The sequence below is a fragment of the Zalophus californianus genome, chromosome 16 (assembly GCF_009762305.2).
Source record: "Zalophus californianus isolate mZalCal1 chromosome 16, mZalCal1.pri.v2, whole genome shotgun sequence".
Classification (NCBI taxonomy): Eukaryota; Metazoa; Chordata; class Mammalia; order Carnivora; family Otariidae; genus Zalophus; species Zalophus californianus.
The window spans coordinates 56490579-56512865 of record NC_045610.1 but is presented as its reverse complement, the minus strand read 5'-3'; the positions used below and the strand labels follow the sequence as shown (position 1 = coordinate 56512865).

The following is a 22287-nucleotide window of genomic DNA, read 5'->3' as shown; positions in this document are numbered from 1 at the left end:
ACTCTTCTCCTTTTGAGAATCAGGTACCTAACCATGGGACATCAAGTGACCATGTGACCTGGACTGCTGGTCACAAACTAGGGGTTGTCTAACCCACCACGCCAATTTGAGTAGTTAACCTAGCCCAGAAATAGATGTCACGGTCTCTCAGACCTGGGAACAGTGAGTGTTGGCACTGTTTCATTGTTGGGGAGAGGGCAAGGTCACCTTGTGTAGAGTACCTGTATCGTGTTATGTAGAGACATAAAATTGTTTTTACTGTTTTAGGTTCAAATACACATCGAAGCATGTGTATGGATGCTAAGCGGCCAGAGGTGGCAGAACTGACTGTTCTTACCTCCCAGCGCCAACCCCCCCTCCAGACTCTGCCCTGTGCCACTGGGGCTGGAAAGCTGCCAAGCACAATTCCCCTTTACCACCTCGTTCCAGGACAGGTTCACCCATGGGGAACATGAGAGGGAGACTGCAAGGCTAGAGGCAAAAAAGAAGGGACATGCTCTTTCCTTTTGCCAGAGAAACCACAGCAAACATGGCTTCGCTCTGGCGGCCACAGCTGGTCCCAGGAGTAGTGTGGTCCTGGAACCAGCCTCCCTGAGCCCCTGAGATGGCAGCATCTCCTTCACGGGGCCCCTCCTGCAAGCCTCTACCTTTTAACAGTCCCAACCTCTTCCCTTTGCTCCCCTGCCCTGGGAGCAATAACGGTGTCCGGCAGTCACTACATCTGACACCTCAGTGTCCCTCGGGGCCCTTTCCTCCTTACCACCTGTTGACTGCTGTGGTCTCTTTCCCACTAGACCCTGGCTGATACAAACACATACCTTGTTTCTACATTTGTGTGTACACGATGTCTCCCCAACTGTAAGCACCCTCTGGGAGGGGACAATCTAATGCCTTCTGAGGGTCCCACACCCTGCCTGGTGCCTTCAGTGACCGATACTTAGCCTGCTGGTTACTTGTCTCACCTCACATTTATTCCTCATTCTCTACCATGCAGAGAAAATGGGCACCTAGCCACTTAATCTTCCAGGAAGATTTCTTTTCCCTTAAAAATGGTCTCATACTCTTCCCCTTCCCAACTCTTTGGTGGGTAGCCCATCTGTCCCCTGGAGGACAGAAGGCCCAACACCCCCTCAGGCAGCTTCAGCAGCAGGAGAAATAAGGACTTTATAAGAGGCCCTGGTAGGAAAGATACAGTGAAATTCATCTCCTGAGAACAGTTTGAGAATCATCAGTAGTGATGGGAAACCAAGGTGAGTCAGAGGTTTGTTTCATGTCTTTATTGACAAAAGAAGGTCACAGCATTTCAGACTTTATTCAAATACACAAACAGTAACAAATGGCACCCACAAGTGACAGACATGGTCCCTAACCTCTGGGTCAAAGGCCATGCTGGAGGGCGTGGGTGTCCTCTTGCCGCCCCCACCCCAGCATCTCTGTCCCTTCCTCCCCTACACCTCGCCGACACCCCTGAGATCAGTTAAGACTGCAGAAACGAAGTCGCTCTAGAGGAGGTTGGGCCATGCTTCACTGCCAAGGAGAAAGCAGGTTCTGAGGGAAAGACAGAAGCGCCCTATTGTGGCGTTTCCTAGAAGAGGCCAGGCTGTTTCGTGAACTGGGCCTGCATGGCCCATGGCCTCGGGCCTGGGCACAGAATGAAGAAGGAAGACCCTCCCCACCTGGCAGCACTGGGCAGCTGGAGAGAATGTGGGTCACTGGCCATGTGACACCCCCAAAACGATGGTGAGACCTCTTTCCGAAGTCATCAGCCGGACTCTCCCGGGGGAGAAGGCTTTCAGGAAAAAATACTGACTCGGTTCATAAAGGGCTGGGGTGAGTACTTTTGCAGAAACCTTAGGAAATGAATCATCCTCAGATTCAGGAGCACTGAACAACTGGCATTGGGTTGCCATGAGGAAGGAATCCTCACGAAAGCCAGCCCTCTAGGAGAGCAGAAATGTCACCTGTTTGTTCCTCTGCTGAGTAAGGGGCTCAGCAGCCTTTCTACAGAATCCACTGTGGGACTCTGAAAAGAGAAATGAGTAACCATGTGTTTCTGAGGGGCTCGCTCTCCTCTGCCCTCTGGTCCACCTTGCTTCACTCCTTTGTGCAGGCTGGGGAGCACGGCCATCACCAGGCATGCCCTGGGGAAGCAAATCTGATTGGGCTCCAGGCCCCAAATGAGGCTGCTTTCCCTCCTTTGAGTCAAATGTTACTTTTTTGAATTGGCCAAAGAGCACCTCTTCCAAAGTCCTCTGTCTTATTCTGGTCAGAGCAGCTTTTCCTTGACACTCTCAAATCTTTTTATTTTTTCTGAAAGATGATAGGATGATACCTGTGGCTTTTTTGAAAGGCTTTTCTGTAGGAAGAAGTTCCTATAACATTTTACAGCTGTAGAAATCGTGGGCACAGGCCAGAGTTCTGAGGTGCTGACGTCCACATGCACGCTCACATATCCGCAGACACCCCTGCACACACATTTCTATCCTGCTCTACACACAGGTAAGGTCAAAGCGAGAATCCTGAAGAAGTTATGCCATCTGCACATGGGCAGGTCACATGCGCAAAAGACATTTAGCACAGCCTGTAAGTCATTTCCAAAAATTACAGCTCCAGGCCCACCTAGGAAGCAACTGAGCTGTGGAGCAGACAGACACTCCGCTGCAGAGGAAGCCGGGAGTGACTGGCACGAGGTGGCTGTTACAGACGGAGGGTCCCATGGCACCTTCCCCTTCTCTGGGCCATCTGCCACACTAGGAAAGTCATCTAGGGAAAAATAAGGATTCTCTGGCCCTTTGCATTCGATGACTGCTCACCAAGACTCAAAAGCTCAGAGAGAAAATCCAGCTACAAACTCTGTGATCCCAGCCCAAAAGAGGGCTTTACTCCCCTCCTTGGTCAAACAAGCATTTGATTCTCCATGACATGGCACTCTGAAGAAAGAAGTGATGCTAAGGGTTGGCATCCTCGGACTGCCCAGCAAACACATACACTCTACCGGGGATGGTATGAGGTCACTGACACACCTGTCAGGCAAGTTTGTCAAGGTTAGAAACCGAGAATGGACACAAAAAAAATACTGGACGTTCAGTCAAGGCATTTCCAAGAGACAGTCACAGAAATAACACTTTTGGATACTACAACATAACACATTTGGCAACTTTCAAAGAAATGCTGTCCCCACCCCAAGCCATCAGAGGATCCCAAGTCCCTTTTATCTTCGGTCCAGTTTAAAAAGTCAGAGAAGGAAGATGGACCAACAGAGGGTGAGTGAAGGCTACAGACCAACTACCTGAAGCTCCCATCTGTCTGTGTGACAGAGTGCAGGATGCCACCTGCCCCAGACCTCCTCTTGGGGAGAAAGTAAGCTACTGGAGGTAAATGAGGCAAGGATGAACATGGTAGCAGGTGAGTGCCCCAAACCCAGAGCGGCGATCCCCAACCCCCACCCACAACCAAGGACACTCCATCGTCCCCTTCCTCAAAGAGGTTTTGTTCACAGGAATGTGGAGGTACTCTGGCAACTCTATCCTTTATGCAAAACCTCAATTCAATTTGACAAACTGAAGCCACGATCCTTGGCATCTGCTGCATTAGTTTGGGGTGCAGAGGAGGGGAAAGATAGTGTTACAAAGCAGCTGCGAACGTCCAACGTGGCACTCAGGTGAAAATATGGCGCAGCTCAGGGACGATCCTCTTTCATTTGCTCCAGCTTCCCTGAAGTACGGGCATGTACAAGGAGCTAAGCCTTCCTCTTCCCTTCCCACAGATGTCCATAAGGGCCCCAACTGGGAACCCATCCCAGCTGCGGTTATAAAGATTTGTCACAACACTGGCTAAGAAAACAAAAGCAGGTTTCTGAAAAGGTATTCTGCAGCCGGGAGCCGCATCTGTCTTCAGGTTCCTGTGGGTGGGGGCAGGGGTTCCTTTGGTTTTGACCAGAACACTTCTCCACTGGGGGGCCAGGCTCAGCTTTGCTTTGCAGTAGCTCGGTTAATGTACAGGAGCAAGATTTAACTTCACGAGGTGCTCTGCTGGGTTGCTCTCCTGTTGGTTAAGGAATTTACATCCGAGATCCTCTCTCCTGAAGAATCTGCAAGTGAAACATCGGGGAGAGGGCTGAGGCTTGGACTTTGCAGCGGACCAGCTTTTAGGCTGAGGCTGCTAAGCAGACTGCTGAGGGAAAAGGGACCCATGGCTGCTTTCCACTGGACCCTCGTGAGCAGCACAACAATCCTTGTTAAACCAGGGAGCAAGACAGGGCTGCAGCCCTGACCTCCCCTGAAGAACTTCAGTTGTAAAAGACTCTTGCTGAACACCGTGGGGCCCAAGATTACGTGTTGATGCCAAAGGAAATAGTTCAGACACACCATGTGCTGCTGACTTAGGAGTGCACGTGTGCGCATATGAGCCTGTGAGAGAACAGTGTACAGTTTTCCAGTAACTTAAGGTGAGGAGGTCACAAAGGTAACCAAATACCTTTTCTCTTGAGGCAGGGGGAAAAAAAAAGAGAACAGTTTCAAGGAATAAACACAAAATATTTTCCAATTTTGAGTTTCAGAATTCTCACGTTGTAGTAATTAGAGGGAATAAGATGTTTTCATTGATTTGACAGAGGGTATGTAAGTCTACCCTATTTCAGTACCCGTTTCCTAACTAAGAACCCTCAGTCTCTGCTCCATAAATCCTGATTTAAATTATAACAGTCAAAGACCAAAATGAAGGCAAAATGCAAAGCTTGCTTCAGAAGGAAAGGGAAGAAACCTCAAGCAACGAACGGTTCAGACAAAGCCCCCTGAGGGGCCGGAAACAAACGAGTCAGAGACAAAATTCTGGTGATGCAATTTCTTACCTTTGCCTTTTCACTGGGCTCTATGACAATGCCATTGGTAGAATTATTTAGTTCTCTGGAGACAACACAGAGGAATTCTGCCTGATCCTCATTTCCATAGTTATAGGAAGATCCAATGCTGATTAGCTGACAGAACAAGAATATGGTGAACAGTCACCTTAAGGTACCAAAGTGCCACACAAATCCAACCCTCCTCCTGACCGAACTGTGTAGTTTTGCTTCTCATGGATGATGATTGTCTGGGACTATCAAGGCCCCGGGGGACATCTGGATCTCAGTTACTCACCAGGGCATCCTCAGTGAACTTTCCCCAGAGAAGGAAAGTATGGGTTCTGCCAGGGTCTCCCCACCCAACCACTTGAAACAATCTCAAAGTCAGCGACTAGGATTAACATGACCATACTTCTTCTAGCAAACACCGAGGTGAATGAGAATGTTTCTGTGAATGAGAATGGACACTTGTTTCAGCCAAACACCTACACAGAGCTGGCTCATCTTTAGACAGAAGTCCTAGACCGGAGACTGGTACTCAGAAGGCTCTGGAAAGCACTGAATCACTGAAGAGTTACCATAAGCCATATGCTGCTGGAACTTTTAACCTTTTTAGCGAATTGAATTCAGGATTCAATTCTAAATAGGAAATACACATGCACAGGGAAAAATGGAGCCAAAGGGTAAGTCATCCGGGCAAGCATGTAGGGCCTCAAGTCAGAAGAACATGACTGGGAGTGCCTGGGTGGCTCAGTCTTTAAGCGTCTGCCTTCGGCTCAGGTCATGATCCCAGTGTCAGGGGACTGACCCCAGCATTGGGCTCCCCACTCCGCGGAAAGCCTGTTCTCCCTCTCCCACTCACCCTGCTTGTGTTCCCTCTCTCTCTGTGTCTCTATCTGTCAAAAAAAATAAATAAAATCTTTCAAAAAAAAAAAAAGAAGAACATGACTGACTTGCTCTATGAATGGGCTTTGGGCCCCTCTGCCTCCCTGTGCCTTAACTTCCTCATCCGTATAACAGAGTTAGTACAAACATGCCTCACCTGCCCCCAGAACATTAACAAGATGAGAAAAAGATTCAAAATTATTCACTGGTTTCATAAAGAATACTTAAAAGGGCCCCCGGGTGGCTCAGTCGGTTAAGCGTCTGCCTTGGCTCAGGTCATGATCCCAAAGTCCCTGGACTGAGTCCTGCATCAGGCTCCCTGCTCAGTGGGGAGTCCGCTTCTCTCTCTGCCCCTCACCCCACTTTCATCCTCAATCTCTCTCAAATTAAAAAAAAAAATCTTAAAAAAAATACTTAAAAATTTTTTTTTATAGTATTCTTTGCTTAAGACTTATACCAGGGAGGGGTGTCTGGCTGGCTCAGTAGGAGAAGCATGTGACTCTTGATTTCAGGGTCATGAGTTTGAGCCCCATGTTGGGTGTAGAGATTACTTAAAATCTTTGAAAAAGGAAAAACATATCAGGGGAAATACTTGTGGAGTGGAAGTATGGCAACATTTTGCAGCCCCCACCTGATTAAGAACTAGGCCGACATACAAAGGCAGAATGGATTCAGCAGTGCAGGAAAATGTGAGGAATGATCCCGTGTTGGCTCTGAAGGCGGAGACACCTGTATATTCAATCTATAACACAATGCTCTTAACAGGAAGCACAGCAGCTATTTGAGAAGGCGAGTTTATGGTGACCATTCAACTGACTCTTCAACTCTGCACAAAAATTGGCATGATCCACACAAAACTCTAACAATTCATTCTGTGCATGAACACCCAGCCTCCCTGTGGTGAACACAATAGATGAGCTGAACAATTCTGCCATCTAATGGAAGAGAACAGTACAATTCTGACTGTGTGGCTTTGTTTGGATACTTCCGCCACGGCACAAAGCTGAAGGAACAGAAATGCACAGACTGATGGGAAACGGCCAGGCTACACTTCTCACCACCTCTGACTCCTTTCACATTACACCTGTTCATGCTTTTCTGGATGGATTACATATATATTTGGAATGATAGCATTCTCACCCTGGGGGAGGGATAGGAAGGGCTGTTGCTGAATCCTAGCCCCCTTTAGGTACTTATTCTAGAATGTGTCAACTGAGCACTTTTGAAAGGAATCCCTCTGAGGGAGGGAAAAACCCCAGAGAGGCACTTTCAAGCCTAAGCAAGCTGGCTGGCTCCCTCTGGGCACAATCAAATTGAAACTTGGATGTGAAGTCGGAAGACATGATACTATTCGGAATTCTCCCCAACTCATCCTGTATGACTGAGCAAATAATCCACACCAAGCGGCTCTTTCCCATGTTTCTGAACAGGTTCCCACCTGGCCCTACGAACCCCCTGGGTTATGAGCTGCCTATGGGTGGCGATGGTTTGAGGCGCGTGGCCTCCTGGGAAACATACCTGTTCGAATTTCCAACCATCAGACATAGTGGAGACCATCTGCGTAAGCTCCTCCTCCTGGCACTGTAGGACTCTGTACACGTGCTTCACAGGGCCCTGTGACAACCAATAGACTTTGAAGAACAATCTCAAGGACACAACAGTTTGCAGCTGCCCTGGTGCAGCTCTTCCCAAAAACGAACACCGAAAAGGAGTTTGCTTGTACATTTTTTCTGGACAGCCACACCCTAGCCCCTCTGACAAGGAGCAATGTCATTTTTCAATAAAAACTTATCCAAGGAAAGAAAGAAAAAAAAGGCCAAAGGCTATGAATTAGTGGGTAAAATAATTCTGAAGTTCAGAGAAATGAATTATGTGCTTAGATTTCATCTATTTCCCAAAGTAGAAAATAGAATAAAATCACTTTGGACAAGAAATTCATATCATCTTAAGTGGTTCATATCTAACATACATGCTGAAAATGTGGACCATATTTTGGTTTATTCAGAGTGAAACCTTATTATGGGAATAATATATTAAATAGGAATCCCACAATATACCAATGTTCAAACCATTTTTACCCTCTGTTGATGGTACCTGACAGTGAAAGTGTTTCAGTGTTAAATGGTAGCATTCCCATTACAAAAGCGTATACTAAAAAATAAATATTTGGTCTTTGTTCCTGGTTCCTAGCACAGAGCTCCTAAAATCCTTGCAATTTCTTGAGGGATAAAAATGTCTTTTTTGTGCTAATGACTGGTCCCCAGAAAGACCAAGCACCATTAGAAGGTTAGAACATCCAGTCCTATTTGCTGACTTTGGACCTCAGTGGGAGGGAGAGGGACTGAAGACTGAATTCCATCACCAACGGCCAATGATTTAATTAGTTGTGCCTACATAATGAAACATCCTTAAAAACTCCCCAACCCTGGGGCTCAAGGGGCTTCCAAGTTGGCAAACATAACCAGGGGCCAGGCAAGCAGTACATCCCAGGAAGGCTCCCGTGCTCAGACCCCACCCCATGTCTCTCTCCATCTGGCTGTTCCTTGTCTCCTAGAGATAAACTTTAATAGTAAGTAGAGCATTTTCCTGGGTTCTAGGAGTTGTTCTAGTAAATTACTGAACCCAAAGGGAGATGTCATGGGAACCCTTCAATTTGTAACCACGATGGACAGAAGTGCAGGTAGCCTGGGGACCTGGGATGTGGCACTGGTGTCTGAAGTGTGGGACTGAGCCCTGAAACCTGTAGAAAGTTACTATGTATTAGTTAGCGTCAGGATAGGATAAGCTGTTGGACACCCAGGTGGTGTCGGAGATTCAGACAGAAGTAATTTTTTTTTTTTAAGATTTTATTTATTTACTTGAGAGAGAGAATGAGAGAGAAAGCACATGAGAGGGGGGAGGGTCAGAGGGAGAAACAGACTCCCTGCCGAGCAGGGAGCCCAATGCGGTACTCGATCCCGGGACTCCAGGATCATGACCTGAGCCGAAGGCAGTTGCCCAACCAACTGAGACACCCAGGCGCCCAGAAGTAATTTTTTTTTAACATTTTTTATTTTTTATTTTTTTAATTGTTTAAAAAATTTTTTTTAATTTATTTGACAGAGAGACGAGAGAGGGAACACAAGCAGGGGGAGTGGGAGAGGGAGAAGCAGGCTTCCTGCTGAGCAGGGAGCCTGATGCGAGGCTCGATCCCAGAACCCTGGGATCATGACCTGAGCCAAAGGCAGACGCTTAACAACTGAGCCACCCAGCCGCCCCCAGACAGAAGTCATTTGCTAGCCCACTCAACTCTGGAAAAGAAGTTAAAACCAGAATCAAAAAGAATGAATGCCCCAAAGTTGCAGCACTAAGGCCCCTACACTTTATCCACAGGAGAACCCCTCACATTTAGGACTTGGCCTGTGAGACTTAGAAGCCAAAGTCAGGGGGCGCTTGGGTGGCTCACTCAGTTAAGCATCTGCCTTCGGCTCACGTCACGATCTCAGGGTTCTGGGATCGAGCCCTGTGTCAGGTTCTCTGCTCAGTGGGGAGTCTGCTTCTCCCTCTCACTCTCCCTCTGTTCCATCTCTTTCTCTCAAATCAATCAATCAAGTTTTATTATTTTTTTTAAGATTTTATTTATTTATTTGACGGAGAGAGACACAGCGAGAGAGGGAACACAAGCAGGGGGAGTGGGAGAGGGAGAAGCAGGCTTCCTGCAGAGCAGGGAGCCTGATGCGGGGGCTCAATCCCAGAACCCTGGGATCATTACCTAAGCCAAAGGCAGACGCTTAACAACTGAGCCACCCAGGTGCCCCAATCGATCAATCTTTAAAAAAAAAAAAACAAAACCCAAAGTCAGGTGAGGGCAAGGGTTGCTGCAGGGAGGCACGCTCACCAGATGAAAGCTCTTGTTCATAGAAGGACAATTAGAGGCAAACAGGAAGACTCTGTGTTTGTCAATCTCAGACCATTCGGTGTTGGGTCCAACAGCTGCACACCCACTGCCCGTCCCAAAGGACATGAGGCATTTGTTAGAGCACAAAGAGCAACGGAAGCTCAGAACAATGATGTCCCATCATGCAGAGACTGGTTATATTCACAGGATTTTAGGAAAATATGGACTGTTTCCTTAAGAAAAATGGAAATTGGGCTTTAGTACTTTTTCAAAAGGATGACTGGGCTTCAGTTATCTGGAAAATTGGTTTTGGAAGAACTCACTACTGGGGAAATACTGGCTCAACAAAAGCAGCTCTGGATTATGGAGCGCTACAAGCCCAGAGTGTTTATTCCCTTCCGCTCCCGTCTTCCGCGGAACACTGGTGTTAGCGCAGTGTCTTGCCTGAGTCAGGTGGTGCCTGTCGGGATGGAGGCAGCGCCGGGGCTCGGGCCGGTCTGCCAACAACGCTGTGCTCTTTCTTCCATGTTGTCCCCTTCCGGACCGAATGCACTGTTGTTACATGAGTACCAAGAGAAACATTCCCTCCACATAAAATATAGAACAAATCTCGGAAAGATTTCAATGATCTCTAATCACGTATTTTGGAAACAACCAAGAGTTTTATGTTATAAAATGATATTCATGATACTCAGAGTATCATGAAAGATCTATGATACTGGCGACAACTGTCAAAGCCCCAGGTATTTAAGATGTATTACCTCTTTTTAATTTTTCTCTTCAAAAGTAAACCACAGGTGTTCTCTAATGCACTAAGATTAATGACCTAACAAAAAAATATTATCAGAGACAGCAAAGTAGAAGAGTGGTGGCAGCCACCAGAAGAGTTGAGAAGTCACTAAAAAGTGGGGTGGGACACCCACATCTTGGGCTTTGCCTGAATCCCTGTCATGTGTGTCTCCTTGAAATATAGACCAGTTATGGGCACCTGGCTAGCTCAGTCGGAGCATGTGGCTCTTAATCTTGGGGTTGTAAGTTCCAGCCCCATGTTGGGTAGAGAGATTATGTATTTATTTATTTATTTAAAGATTTTATTTATTTATTTGACAGAGAGGGACACAGCAAGAGAGGGAACACAAGAAGGGGGAGCAAGAGAGGGAGAAGCAGGCTTCCCGCGGAGCAGGGAGCCTGATGTGGGGCTCGATCCCAGGACTCCAGGATCATGACCTGAGCTGAAGGCAGACGGTTAACAATTGAGCCACCCAGACGCCCCTAAGATTATTTAAAATCTTAAAGAAAAAAAAAATAGGCAAGTTAAAGGAGATAATGTGTTTGAAATGACAGCCACAAAAATACAAATGGCCAATTTCACCTTTGAGCGGTCTGTGACACATATAAAAGAGAGTGTTTTTGAACCACCTCAAATCCACTGCTCAGAGTTTCACTAAATAAAAAAGACAGATGGAAAGATCAGTTAGCATCAAAAAGGCCTTGACATCCCTAGAACAAAAAAGCTTCCAACTGGGTCTACATCCACAAGCCTTCAGAACCTAGAGGACTAATTAATTTAATCGCTGCTTAATCGCTGTCATCAAACAGATCTTACAATGCCCTCAAGGACTGAGCTAATGGCAAAGAACTGAGAACATTGGGGTTGAATGGCTTCAAATTACATAATTCATGGTACCATCACAACCGACACTAAGTAATCAAAAGTTTTTTTGGAATGTGGATAATTGAGGCTAAAGCTAGGTTTTCAGAACGTCCAGCTACTAAGTATCTACAATAGAGAAAGATGCCACGTACCTATAATCCGAGATGGCAACAAGATTGTTGCCACCAGATCACAGTTTGTATGGTAAATTGCAAACCAACTATAAATTCATTTCTGAACATTAAAAAGAAGGCTTTCAGCCATCAGCCAGAAGGAAGAAAACTAAATAAGCTCTTCTTTCCACCTTCGCAAACTACTACAGATAAAGTGAATAAGAAAAGCCATTTTTTATCATAGATGTCAGTTATCCAATCAGATAAACTCCATTTGGAGCCAGAAAACTTGGATATATGAAGTCTAACATAGAAAGGAACTATTTTTTACTTTTTGTTTTGTTTTGACTTTTGAAAAGAAACATTGCCTTCTGAATCACAGGAAAATTCTACATTGCAATAGATTGGATCTCAGGAAAGCATCCATCACCAGGAGCTGATGGGATAAGAGGCAAGTCAGGCTACAAGACAGATGGTCACAGTGGAGTCCGATGCTGCCCTGTCACTGCAGTTGTACCTTCTTAAAATAGAGCCTATACAGGAAAGGGAACGTCTGTTTCCCTGCTAGACTTCAAGCTTCTAGAGGGCACAGACCCTCTCCTAGGAGGCAGAGAATCTCAAGGGCCTAAAAGATGCCACTGTGGCCACTTATGACATGTGATGGGTGATGTGATGTGAAATAAGCTCTGTGTGCCCTACTGTCTTCTCAAACTAGGTGGCAAATTGTGTTTTGTTGTTGTTGTTGTTGTTACTCTATCTACTGACTTAATATAAAAACCCAGACTTCATAATAAACAGAGAAGCTTGAGATTATTTCCTCAGAAGCATGATTCACAAGCAGTTCCTGAAGTCTAGGCCACGAGACTGGTTTCACATGGCTATCAGGAGCTGAACGGGACGTGATCACACTTTAAAAAAGGCTGGTCCTAACAGTGGCCAACAGGTGGAAGCAAGAGCTCACTGGGCCTTTATGTGAAGGGGGACAGATACTCTGTCTGCAAGAACAAGTTTCCAGACCTAAAGTGGGGTGGGCTCCTCCTGCTACCAAATGGTGAGCAGCCACAACCTCTCCTTCTTTTAAAGGGACAGGAGGGCTGTTTTGTTTTGTTATGTGTTCTTCTGTTTCCTTGTTCTGTAGAAGTCCGGTGGCGAATGTGCTGTCTGCCTGGCGGATGGACCGTGTTCCACACAGACCTCCAGCTTTAAGGGGAGAGGTAGCTCTTGCCTGACAGCACATCATCCCTTTCAAATCCCACCCAGACACAGCGACAAAGAGCCACTGAGACCTTTTCCCTTTAAGAGTTCAAAACCCGTGGGGTGCCTGGCTGGCTCAGTCGGTGGACCTTGTGACTCCTGATCTTAGGGTCATGAGTTCCAGCCCCATGCTGGCTGAAGAGATTAAAAATAAAATCTTATTAAAAAAAAAAAAAAAGAGTTCAAAACCTATTACCTGAGAAGTTCTGTTCTCATTGTCCCGTATCCGTTCCTTTACCAGCCGCACAAGAGATGCAATGTTGTAAAACTCCGCTTCTTCCAAAACACCTAGGACAAGGACCAAACTGTAGTTAGAGATGTGTGTGTTCCCCAGAAAACAGCAATAGGCTGAAGTTTCCATGTTTGCTAAGAACTGCATTTTTCAAATGGAAGCCTAGTCTCACTCCTTCAGCCTGGTAAACATTTCTTTGCTGTTTAGGGTGTACCCATTTCCTTCTCTCCAGAGTGAGTGCATCAAGCTCTGGGTCTGCTCTGTTCACTCTGTTTCACCCCTGCAGTTTCCCACTTGGCACCTTCCCCGACTCTCCCTGCACCTGCCCATTAGCTGCAGGACACCTTTTCCCATATGTCACTTACTTCCTGGAACTGGTCATATTGGAGAACTCCTGAGCTTGCAATGCTTACCCAGTTTGTCCTAAAAATGACGAGGGGTGGGTGTATATAAATTTATGTGGACTAGATTTAATAGGATGCTTATTATTTGAACGACATAAAACGACATAAAAATTACTGAAAGAATGCTGTGCTAAATAAAATCAAAGGCCTTGGACAGGACAACTAAGGGGGATGTGTGATCTGGTATCAGACAAAAACACTTGCTATAAAAAATGTTATTGGAACAGCTGATAAAATTGGAATATAAGCTGCAGATACAAGTATTTATCAATATTAAATTTCCTGAACTCGATAACTATACTGTACCCTTGTTCTTGGGAAATACACTGAAGTATTAAGGGGTGAATCTGTAATTTAGTCTCAAATAGTTCAGAAGTAAAAACTGGTGGGGAAGGGAGGAAGGACAGGAGGGGAGAGACAGAACAGATGATAACACAAGTATGACCAAAAAAATGTTAAAAATTGGTGAATCGGGGAGTTCTCTGTGCTATTCTTGCCCCTTTCTCTGAGTTTGAAATAGTTTCAAAATAGAAAACAATTTTTTTAAAGACTTCAGAAAAAATGCTGAAGCTTTCTCTTTTCAAGAAACAAGATTATCCGTGAGGTAGTAATTATTGAAGCTGGATGGTGGGTGCATGGAATTTATTGTACTATTCCCATTATTTTTGTATGCATTTGAAATGTTAAAAAAACAAAGAGAGCGAGCATGCGAGTCCTCTTTTTACTGGTCGAAACAGATATGTTTCGCAGCCACTTCATTAACTAGCACAGCCATTACAGCTTTCTTACTCAGAGCTAAAGCTTCCAGGTCAGGGTGCCCTGGATTTAGGGACAGGCTCCAATCTTCAACTGAATGTCTTTGGTGAGACCACGCCAAGCCTTTTAGAAAGATGTCTAGACCCACTTACAGTCCAGATGCCCTACAAACCGAAGACATGAGGCAACCGATGACACACCTGACAATGGACTGGAGAATGAATTAGGTCAGCTGCAAAAATTTACAAGGAAGCATGAGACCAGTCTTAAAAGAAATGAGGCCAAGCCTTTATTATTTTTTATAGCTGCAAGTTCAAACTAAAATTGAAAATATAAATAATTAATGTCAGAGGTGTGATGCTTCGGGCTACAGACATTCACTGCTCGCAGGCACATAAGTAAAAGTAAAAAGGGACCCTGACAATTCTGCAGGTTTGGAGAATGCTCCTGAAGCTATCTGCAAACTGCAAAACTGAGCTACCTATTTTCCTTCTCATTCAGGAGGCTGAACAGAGCCCAGTGGGGATCCCTTAAGCAAGACTTCCTCAGATAAGACTAGGTAACAAGAGACTCCCTGCTCACTTTCATAAACCTTTACTACACCTGCACATGAACTTGGATGAAAATGTCAAAAAAAAGTTTCAAATCTGTGAAACAGCTTTAAAGATATGGCCCGAAGTTTGAAAATGCCCAGTTCAAACATTGTTCTTACCTTCTTCTGCCAACTCCTTTGTAATGATGAGTTTCCCATGGCGGAGGTAGTTTAGGATAGGACCAAAGTAGGTGGGGTCTCTGTCAATCAGATAGGCCCCTGTCTCGTCCTGTCAACCAAACACAAAGGCATCACTCTGGAGCTTTCAGACTAAGTCCTGGCAGGGTTTCAGCGTCTCCGTCACAATTCATTAGTGAGAGGGCAAGTTTTGCTAGACGTTGCTTATCATAAACTACAGGCAAGAAGGCTAGCTTTATGTATCTTGTACTCTGAGATCGTTTCAGGTGGGGTGTTACAATGTCTAGTCACGTCATCCAGGCATTTACTTGAACTTTAAAATCTTTACCTGGACACAATTACCACCATTCTTCTATGGGATATCTGTTGTAAAGAAAAGGGAAGAAAATGCCACAGTTTGATTATTTAAATCTCTGCTTGAGATGGACATTCTGACTTCTCTGCTTCCCCCAAATCACATTCCTAATTCTAAGAAAACCTCTGTATAGCTGGCAATACTCCTGAGCTCAAGGCCAACATCATTGGGAGTCTGCATTGCCAGCTGTAACTCACACACCCCAGTTCTGTGCCCAGAGGAAGCTTGGCACTGCCAGGACTTGGCGCTGAGCAGCTTTAATCCTACTCATCTTTACAGTAAAAGGAACAAGAAGAAACTGGCTTCTATTGCAACAAGAGAGATTTAGGGTAGATAAAAATAATTCCTTTATAAGGAAAGGTTTTGGAATTTCTTTAAAGTTACAGCAGGACAGGTTTCCATCGATCGGAGATTAGAGAGGTAGATGTTGAATAAATAAAATCAGCCTATCTTTACCAAACCCAACTCTATTTCAATGTAACTGGCTGAGTGCTATATAGAATAGGTGGTGTAAGCTATGGTCAACGCCTTTAAACTGGCAACTAAATGATGAATGTGTAAAGTTAATAAACAACACTTCAAACTGGAAATGGTTTAGAAATGTCTCGTCACCTCTCAACTTTTGGTTAGCAGCCATGCCTCTTGCTCAACAGCATTCTTCAGTTTTCATTTTCCGATGGCCTTAACCAGTCGGCTCAGGTTTGCACTGGCAACTGGTAATCTCTTTCCAAGGCGTGCATCTGAGCTCTAATACAGTCCTCACACAGTTACTGTTACCAGATACGAGCTCAGGGCCCAGGACCACAGGAAAGAAGTGTGGTATCATGAGAAGCACTTCCTGCAGCTGTCAGACCCAGGCTTTTACCCAACTTGGCAGAGGGGTCCGAAAGGAAGTCTGAGAAAGCTACAAAGATGCCTTCGCTCACCCTGACCCAGCTCTGGACGCATCTGGCACAGGGCAGTGAGGGGCTGACGAGGAGCCAGGGGGAAACTCATGCAGATCTGAGGGGCGGGTATGAGAGGTGTAGAGAGGAATACGGAGAAGGGGTGTGGAGTGGGTTCTTGTGGGTGCGGGTGGGCACTGTGTGGGGAACGAGTCGCTGAGAGCGAAGGGCGGGGTCAGAGAGAAAGCCACATAGGATGGGGGAGAACAGCCCCCAGGGCCAGCCTGGCGGGGGAGGGGTGGGGAGGGGGCTCCAGCCCGAAAAGCCCGCCTGTGAGGAGCGTGTCGCAGGAATCTGGGGACGAGCTAGGAGGCACGAAAGGGGTCCGATGGCCGGGAGCGCGCCCGAGGGCGGGGCGCACCTTGTCCGAGTCCAGCTCCGGGTCCTCCTGGCAGCAGAGGCGACACAGGAAAGACTTGGGCTCCCGGCCTAGGGTCTGTCTGGTGGTCACGAAGTAGGTGCCGCCCACGTTCAGCCGGACCCAGCGGGCCGCACCGCCGCCCCCTGCCCGCTCTGGCGGTCCGGGACCCGGTTCCAGCGCCGGCGCAGTAGCGGCGGGCGGGCGGCCGTGCCCGCGGGGCGTGGGGCCGGCAGGGCGAGGGCTGGGGGGCCCGCGGCCCGGGCCGCCCCCGTCGCTCAGCCCGCTCCCGCCACCCCCTCCCAGCCCCGCCATCGCCGGGTCCAGCTGCAGCTCCGCCATCTTGGGCCGCCACCGCCGCCGCTGCCCGCGCGCCGCCGGGCCGGCCCATCTCTCGGCAGGGAGAGCCGGGCCGGCCCATCGGCGGGGGTGGGGCTGGGGGAGAGGGACGGGAGCGCCCCCAACCAGCGCCTGGGGACCCGTGAGGGGGAGGTGCTGCGCCCGCCCTCAGGGGCGGGCTTTCCGGAACCAGCCTCCATTTCTACAGGCTGGCCTGCAAAGCAAGGCCCGCCCCTTCAGCTTTGGGGTTGGCTCAGGGAGGCTTTCCGGTGACCCAGTTCCGTTCCTTGCTGCTGTGGACTCTAGGCCGCCGGGGTCGGTCGGTGAAGGTGAGTGGGGTTTGGGAGCGGTGGGCCCGCCACCGGCGGGCTGCTCTGTTTTGCCCCCTCCAGACCTTGTGCCGACCCTGTCGCACTCCTGACGAGGAGGCCGGGCCTTGCGATTGGCTCGCTGACAGAGCGAGCTGCTGTAGCTGCTGCCGCCGCCGCTCTGCTCGGAGCTCCTTACCTTTCCCCTCCCCCGCGCGAGGTCGTCGGGCCGGGCTGTGACCCTGCCGCCTCTGACCGAGGTGCTTCCCACACCTTGCCTCGTTCGGTCCGCCCCCAGCGCGGCCGAAGTGGGCAGTCCGGTGTGGGGGCTGGGGAAACGTTACCCCGAGAGAGCGTTAAGTTTTTGAGTGAGGGACACTCGGTCTCATTCTGAGGGTTCCCACATTGTAGAGTGTGGAGCGCTCAGAGCTTCTCAAGTGCAGGGTTCGCGTACCCTTTCAACAGATACTGACCGAGCACCTCCTGTGCGCCTGACCTGTTGTTCTGGGCGCTGAGGATTCAGCAAAACAAGGGACAAAAACCCATTTATGAAGCCTGCCTGTACTGGTGCTTGGAAGGAAAAGTCTCTGTAAGGGCGCTTATTTCTTTGGCGTCTTTAAAAAAAAGTCATCTGCGATGATACTGGATGGCTTAGTCCGTGGAGCATGCGACTCTTGATCTCTGGGTTGTAAGTTTGAAACCCACGCTGGGTGTAGAGATGACTTAAAATAAAAGTCACCTGCCCATCATCTCCACTCCTGGAAACAAGCTATTGCTGAGAGGGAAGGAAAGCAAGAGGCAGGAGTTGGACCAGTTCCTTTTTAAGATCCCGAGGAGAATTTCTTCCGCCTCCCTTGTGATCCACCCCATAGTTTGCAAACGCCTTTTGACATTTCAGTCTTTCCCCTAATGTCTGGCACTGATCTTAAATTTAGTTTGACTATTTTCCCATTTTCTTAGTTTAAAAAAAAAATGGCTGTGACCACTTTGCACCTTCTCTCACATTCACATATGTCTTGAATACCCCTGTGAAGGGTATTACTAGAATACACAGGGTATGTGCTAGTGCTGCAGAGGATAATCAGACATGAATAGGAAGGTGCAGGTATTACCAATCAGGTAGCGAGTGAGTAGAGAGCCCCTTAAGCTCGGTAAGACTGTAGGGCAGATTGATGTGCACAATTTCACTTGGTACTTTTAACAGCCTTTTGAGGTAAACAGGGCTATTATCCCCTAGGAAATTCTGGCCTAGGGTCTGCTCTATTTAAGCTTTGTTGAAACTTGTGTATGTGTTAGGTTCTGTGCACTGGAGAATCTGAATGAAACACGTGCAGTCGGAGTGGAAATGTATTCAAATGGTTCACTTTTATGCAGTGTGTATTACTTTAGCAGTATTTCCAAAGGTACATGAAGAGCAAACACTAGAGACCTGGGCTTTTAAGGATGAGTAGGAGTTGCGGAATAAGAGGGGGACTGTCTTGGGGAAAATGATGTAGTTATATGCCAGGTTGCATCCCTTGAATTTGAAAAGCTAAACTGTCCTTATTTAGTAATCCTGATTCCTTTAGTTGATAAATGTACTCCTCAAGCTCTCAGGATGCTGATCTATTTCTTAAAGATTTGCATGTTTCTAAGGTGCCCTTTAAAGGATTCTCGGTAAGAGCCCTGTTTTGATCTGACCTGTTTTATTTTCCAGGATCTTAAGATGGCTGCGCGAAAACTTGCTCTAAAAACCATTGACTGGGTAGCTTTTGGGGAGATCATACCCCGAAACCAGAAGGCCATTGCTAACTCCCTGAAATCCTGGAATGAGACACTTACCTCCAGGTCAGTACCATTCTGAGTGGGACCTTCTTAACTTGCTACTGAATATGGAAGCAAAACAGTGGTTTGGAATTACATATGGATTTCTGATGTTCTTCTGATATAAGGAAATCCACACATAGAGGTGCCTGGGTGACTCAAGTCAGTTAAGCTTCCGACTGTTGGTTTCGGCTCAGGTCATGATCTCATGGGTTGTGAGATTGTGTCCCAGGTCAGGCTCCATGCTCAGAGGGGAGTCTGCTTGAGATTCTCTCCCTCTGCCCCTCGCCCCCCACTCGAGGACGCTGTCTCTCTAAAATAAATAAATCTTTTTTTAAAAGCATACATTTTTCCAAATGAAAGTAGTTTTTTGGCATTCCTATGATCTCCCTCCTGGAGAAAAGTGTGATGATAACTCTAGGCCATAGGAATAAGGACGTACTGTGTGAATTTTCTGTTGCTCATAGACCAATTTTAACTTTTCTTTTCCGTGTGAGCAGATTGGCTACTCTCCCTGAGAAACCACCTGCTATCGACTGGGCTTACTACAAGGCCAATGTGGCAAAGGCTGGTTTGGTAGATGACTTTGAGAAGAAGGTGAGACTTCAGGCACCTAAAGCACTGGTCTTGTAGTGTGGCTTGGTGGGTGCGGAGCAGAACAGTAGGTAATTAGATATTCAGGATGACAGCATGGGAACAAGGGTGCTGTTAACAGATCCCAGAGGAAGTTCAGGAAAGATGGGTGTAGATTTATATGGTAAATATGTGCACAGAATTCAGGGTCTTATTCAGCAAGTTTCTTATCCAGAGAAACAGTCCAGTATGTTATTAATCAGGGAGGCAGAGGGCTGTGGAGTTAAATGTTTCCATTCCAACTCTTCCTCAATTATTTTTTAGCCCCTCACCTGTGTCCCTAACATCTTTTCTACCCTTTCACTGTTTTCTTCCTTTTTCTGCTTTTTACTGTGCCTTTTGGCTTAATTTCTCGTCCACCTAGCCTCTTCTGACATTTACATGTTAAACCTTAGTATCCATAATTTATTTATTCGTTTGACAGATGCTTTTCGAAGGCCTACTCTGTGCCAGGTATAGTGCTCCATGCTGGGCCCATAAGGCTAGGCAGTCTTCTAAGGAGACCATCTTCATCACCATTATGTAAACATTACTTTTGCCAATCAGTCCATTAGAGGTTCGTTTGAAAGAGAAATCAGAGTTTAGAACTACAAGGTTCTAGGAGGCCATTTTTTAGGTCATCAAATCCAGCTGTCCTTCTCAGATGAAGAAACTGAAGCTCATCGTAATAAAGAATTGTCCAGTTAGTGACAGGACTGAAAACCTTGAGCTCCTGTTTTCAGGCTAATATTCTTACCGCTACAACACTCTAGATGCATACTGGTTTCCTGTTTGAGAATGTGTTTTTATCTGTAAGGATTGGGGTCTTTGAGCCCTTTCTTTGGATTCCCAGGTATATTAATAACAACTGTCCCTGTGTTTTAGTTTAATGCCCTGAAGGTTCCTGTGCCAGAGGATAAATATACTGTTCAGGTGGATGCTGAAGAAAAAGAAGATGTAAGTAGTTGAGACTCTTACTTATTTTAAAATTCTCTTAATTCCTGATGGCTCTATATTTCTTAGAAGTTAGGTTAAGGTAGAGGGAATTAAAAGGAGCACCTAACTATTTGCTTGAAAGTATGAAAGCCAAATGTGGGAAGCCAGGTGGCTCCACCAAAGAGAAGTGTGGCTAGGGGGTCAGGTGGCTTGTCCTGACATTCAGTAATCGGCCCCTGTGAAACATGGGCATTTTGTAGTTGTCTAGACGAGTAATTTGCTGATGAACCCTGGTCCTGCTATTGTAAGCTGGTTCTCCTGTATGGGCGTCTTTGTGAATTTAGGAAAAAAGCTGCAGTTTGCTTCCTAAAGCAAGCACCCACCAGGAGTCGGGGCAGCCATGTGTTCTCCATGCAGAGTGGGAAAGCAAGAGTGGTAGGCTCTGGGACTTCTGGTTTTTTTTGAGCCTTAGGGTCAGGACAGTACAACTTGGTTTCAAAACAATATCTCCTTTCTCTTTAAGGTGAAAAGTTGTGCCGAGTTTTTGTCTCTCTCAAAGGCCAGGATTGAGGAATATGAAAAAGAGGTAAGGATCAGCCTTGGCCTTTGGATGTAATATGTTTTTTATCTCTCATGGCCACACATCTTTCACCTAGTGGCAGTAACCTACCTTGGGTTCTTTTTTGCATCTCTGTGGCCCTGTTTACCTTAACACAATTCCCCTCTTTCCAGCTGGAGAAGATGAGGAACATAATTCCATTTGATCAGATGACCATTGAGGACCTGAATGAAGTCTTCCCAGAAACCAGATTAGACAAGAAGAAGTATCCCTATTGGCCTCACAAGCCAATTGAGAATTTATAAACTTGAGTTGGGGAGAAAGCTCTGGCCCTCGTGTTGTAAATGCTGGACATTAAAAATAATGATACGGTGCTGTGTGTCTGCCCTTTTGCAGTTGAGATAATTATAACTGACATGCCATCACTAGAGGTGGACTTTTTGTTAAAATGGAAAGGTGAGCCTACAGGTGTGTACTGGTCTAGCTATCTAATGGTAGGATGTGTAAGAGCCAGTTAGTTCCCAGGGCTGCTGAAATCTGAACAAATCACAATAGGGCTGATTGACAGTGCATTGCATTGGACTATGTTAAGAGGAATCATGCCCTTGAACTTCTCTTTGCATTCAAACCACTGGTTCCTAAGCAGTGCTCCCTTGTACTTGTCCGTAAGTAAGTCACAAGGACAGGTGGTCCAAAGTGCAGATGTAGCAGCAGGGTAAGTAGCAAGCAGGGCTCTCCTTTTATGTGCTTCAGTTCCTCAGCATAAATGTGGTATGAAAGGAAATTTTGTCGCAGAGTTAAAACTGGTTACAGCTTTGTATTTGAACATGGAAAATTAATTTTAATTCCATCATTTCATTTAAGAAATGTCCTGCTATTGATCGTAGTTAGTAGGACTCCAGAGCAGTGGCAGCAAATACAGGTGGTATAAAGTAAGGTGAGGTGCAGGCACCCGGCTGGCTCAGTTGGTAGACAGCACGTGACTCCTTATCTTGGGGTCATGAGTTTGAGCCCCACATCGAGTGTAGAGATGACTTTAAAAAAAAAAAACAGTAAGGTGAGGTGGTAGAAAGCATTCTGTTGCCCTTGAAGTTAGAGGACCTCGTCTGCCTACTGCTTTCCTCTCTTTGAGCACACTGAATTGCTAGTTTTAGACTACTTGTTCACTGTCTTAGGACTTGCCTTTTCTCATTCACAAACCTCAGGATTATAATGAGAAATAAATGAGATAACCTGGGAAGATTCTAGGTCAGCAAGTGTTCTGAGCAGAGGCATCTGACCTGATAAGGCTTACATCCTGTAGGAAAAACCTGCAAGAGGAAGGGCAG

General features: G+C 46.6%; 2 protein-coding genes across 3 annotated transcripts; one reads left to right on the top strand and one right to left on the bottom strand.

Annotated features, from left to right (window-relative positions):
• Positions 1-1262: 1262 nt before the first annotated feature.
• Positions 1263-16878, bottom strand: KCTD2 (potassium channel tetramerization domain containing 2). Of its 2 annotated transcripts, XR_003525249.2 has the most exons (7): positions 16406-16878; positions 14728-14836; positions 12820-12911; positions 10047-10137; positions 9603-9835; positions 7244-7339; positions 4935-4975 (listed from the first exon to the last, which is right to left on the bottom strand). XR_003525249.2 is itself a non-coding variant. In XM_027625615.2 (6 exons), the coding sequence occupies exons 1-6, from the start codon at positions 16742-16744 to the stop codon at positions 4061-4063; spliced, it is 792 nt and encodes a 263-aa protein (XP_027481416.1). In that variant the 5' UTR covers positions 16745-16878; the 3' UTR covers positions 1263-4060. The 2 variants fall into 2 exon arrangements, 1 of the variants encoding a protein (XP_027481416.1); XM_027625615.2 differs by lacking the exons at positions 9603-9835; positions 10047-10137 and adding an exon at positions 1263-4090 and having other exon boundaries at positions 4850-4975.
• Positions 16879-16950: 72 nt separating this feature from the next.
• Positions 16951-21333, top strand: ATP5PD (ATP synthase peripheral stalk subunit d). Its single transcript, XM_027625616.2, has 6 exons — positions 16951-17070; positions 18746-18876; positions 19353-19449; positions 20350-20421; positions 20924-20986; positions 21133-21333. The coding sequence occupies exons 2-6, from the start codon at positions 18755-18757 to the stop codon at positions 21262-21264; spliced, it is 486 nt and encodes a 161-aa protein (XP_027481417.1). The 5' UTR covers positions 16951-17070; positions 18746-18754; the 3' UTR covers positions 21265-21333.
• Positions 21334-22287: the final 954 nt, after the last annotated feature.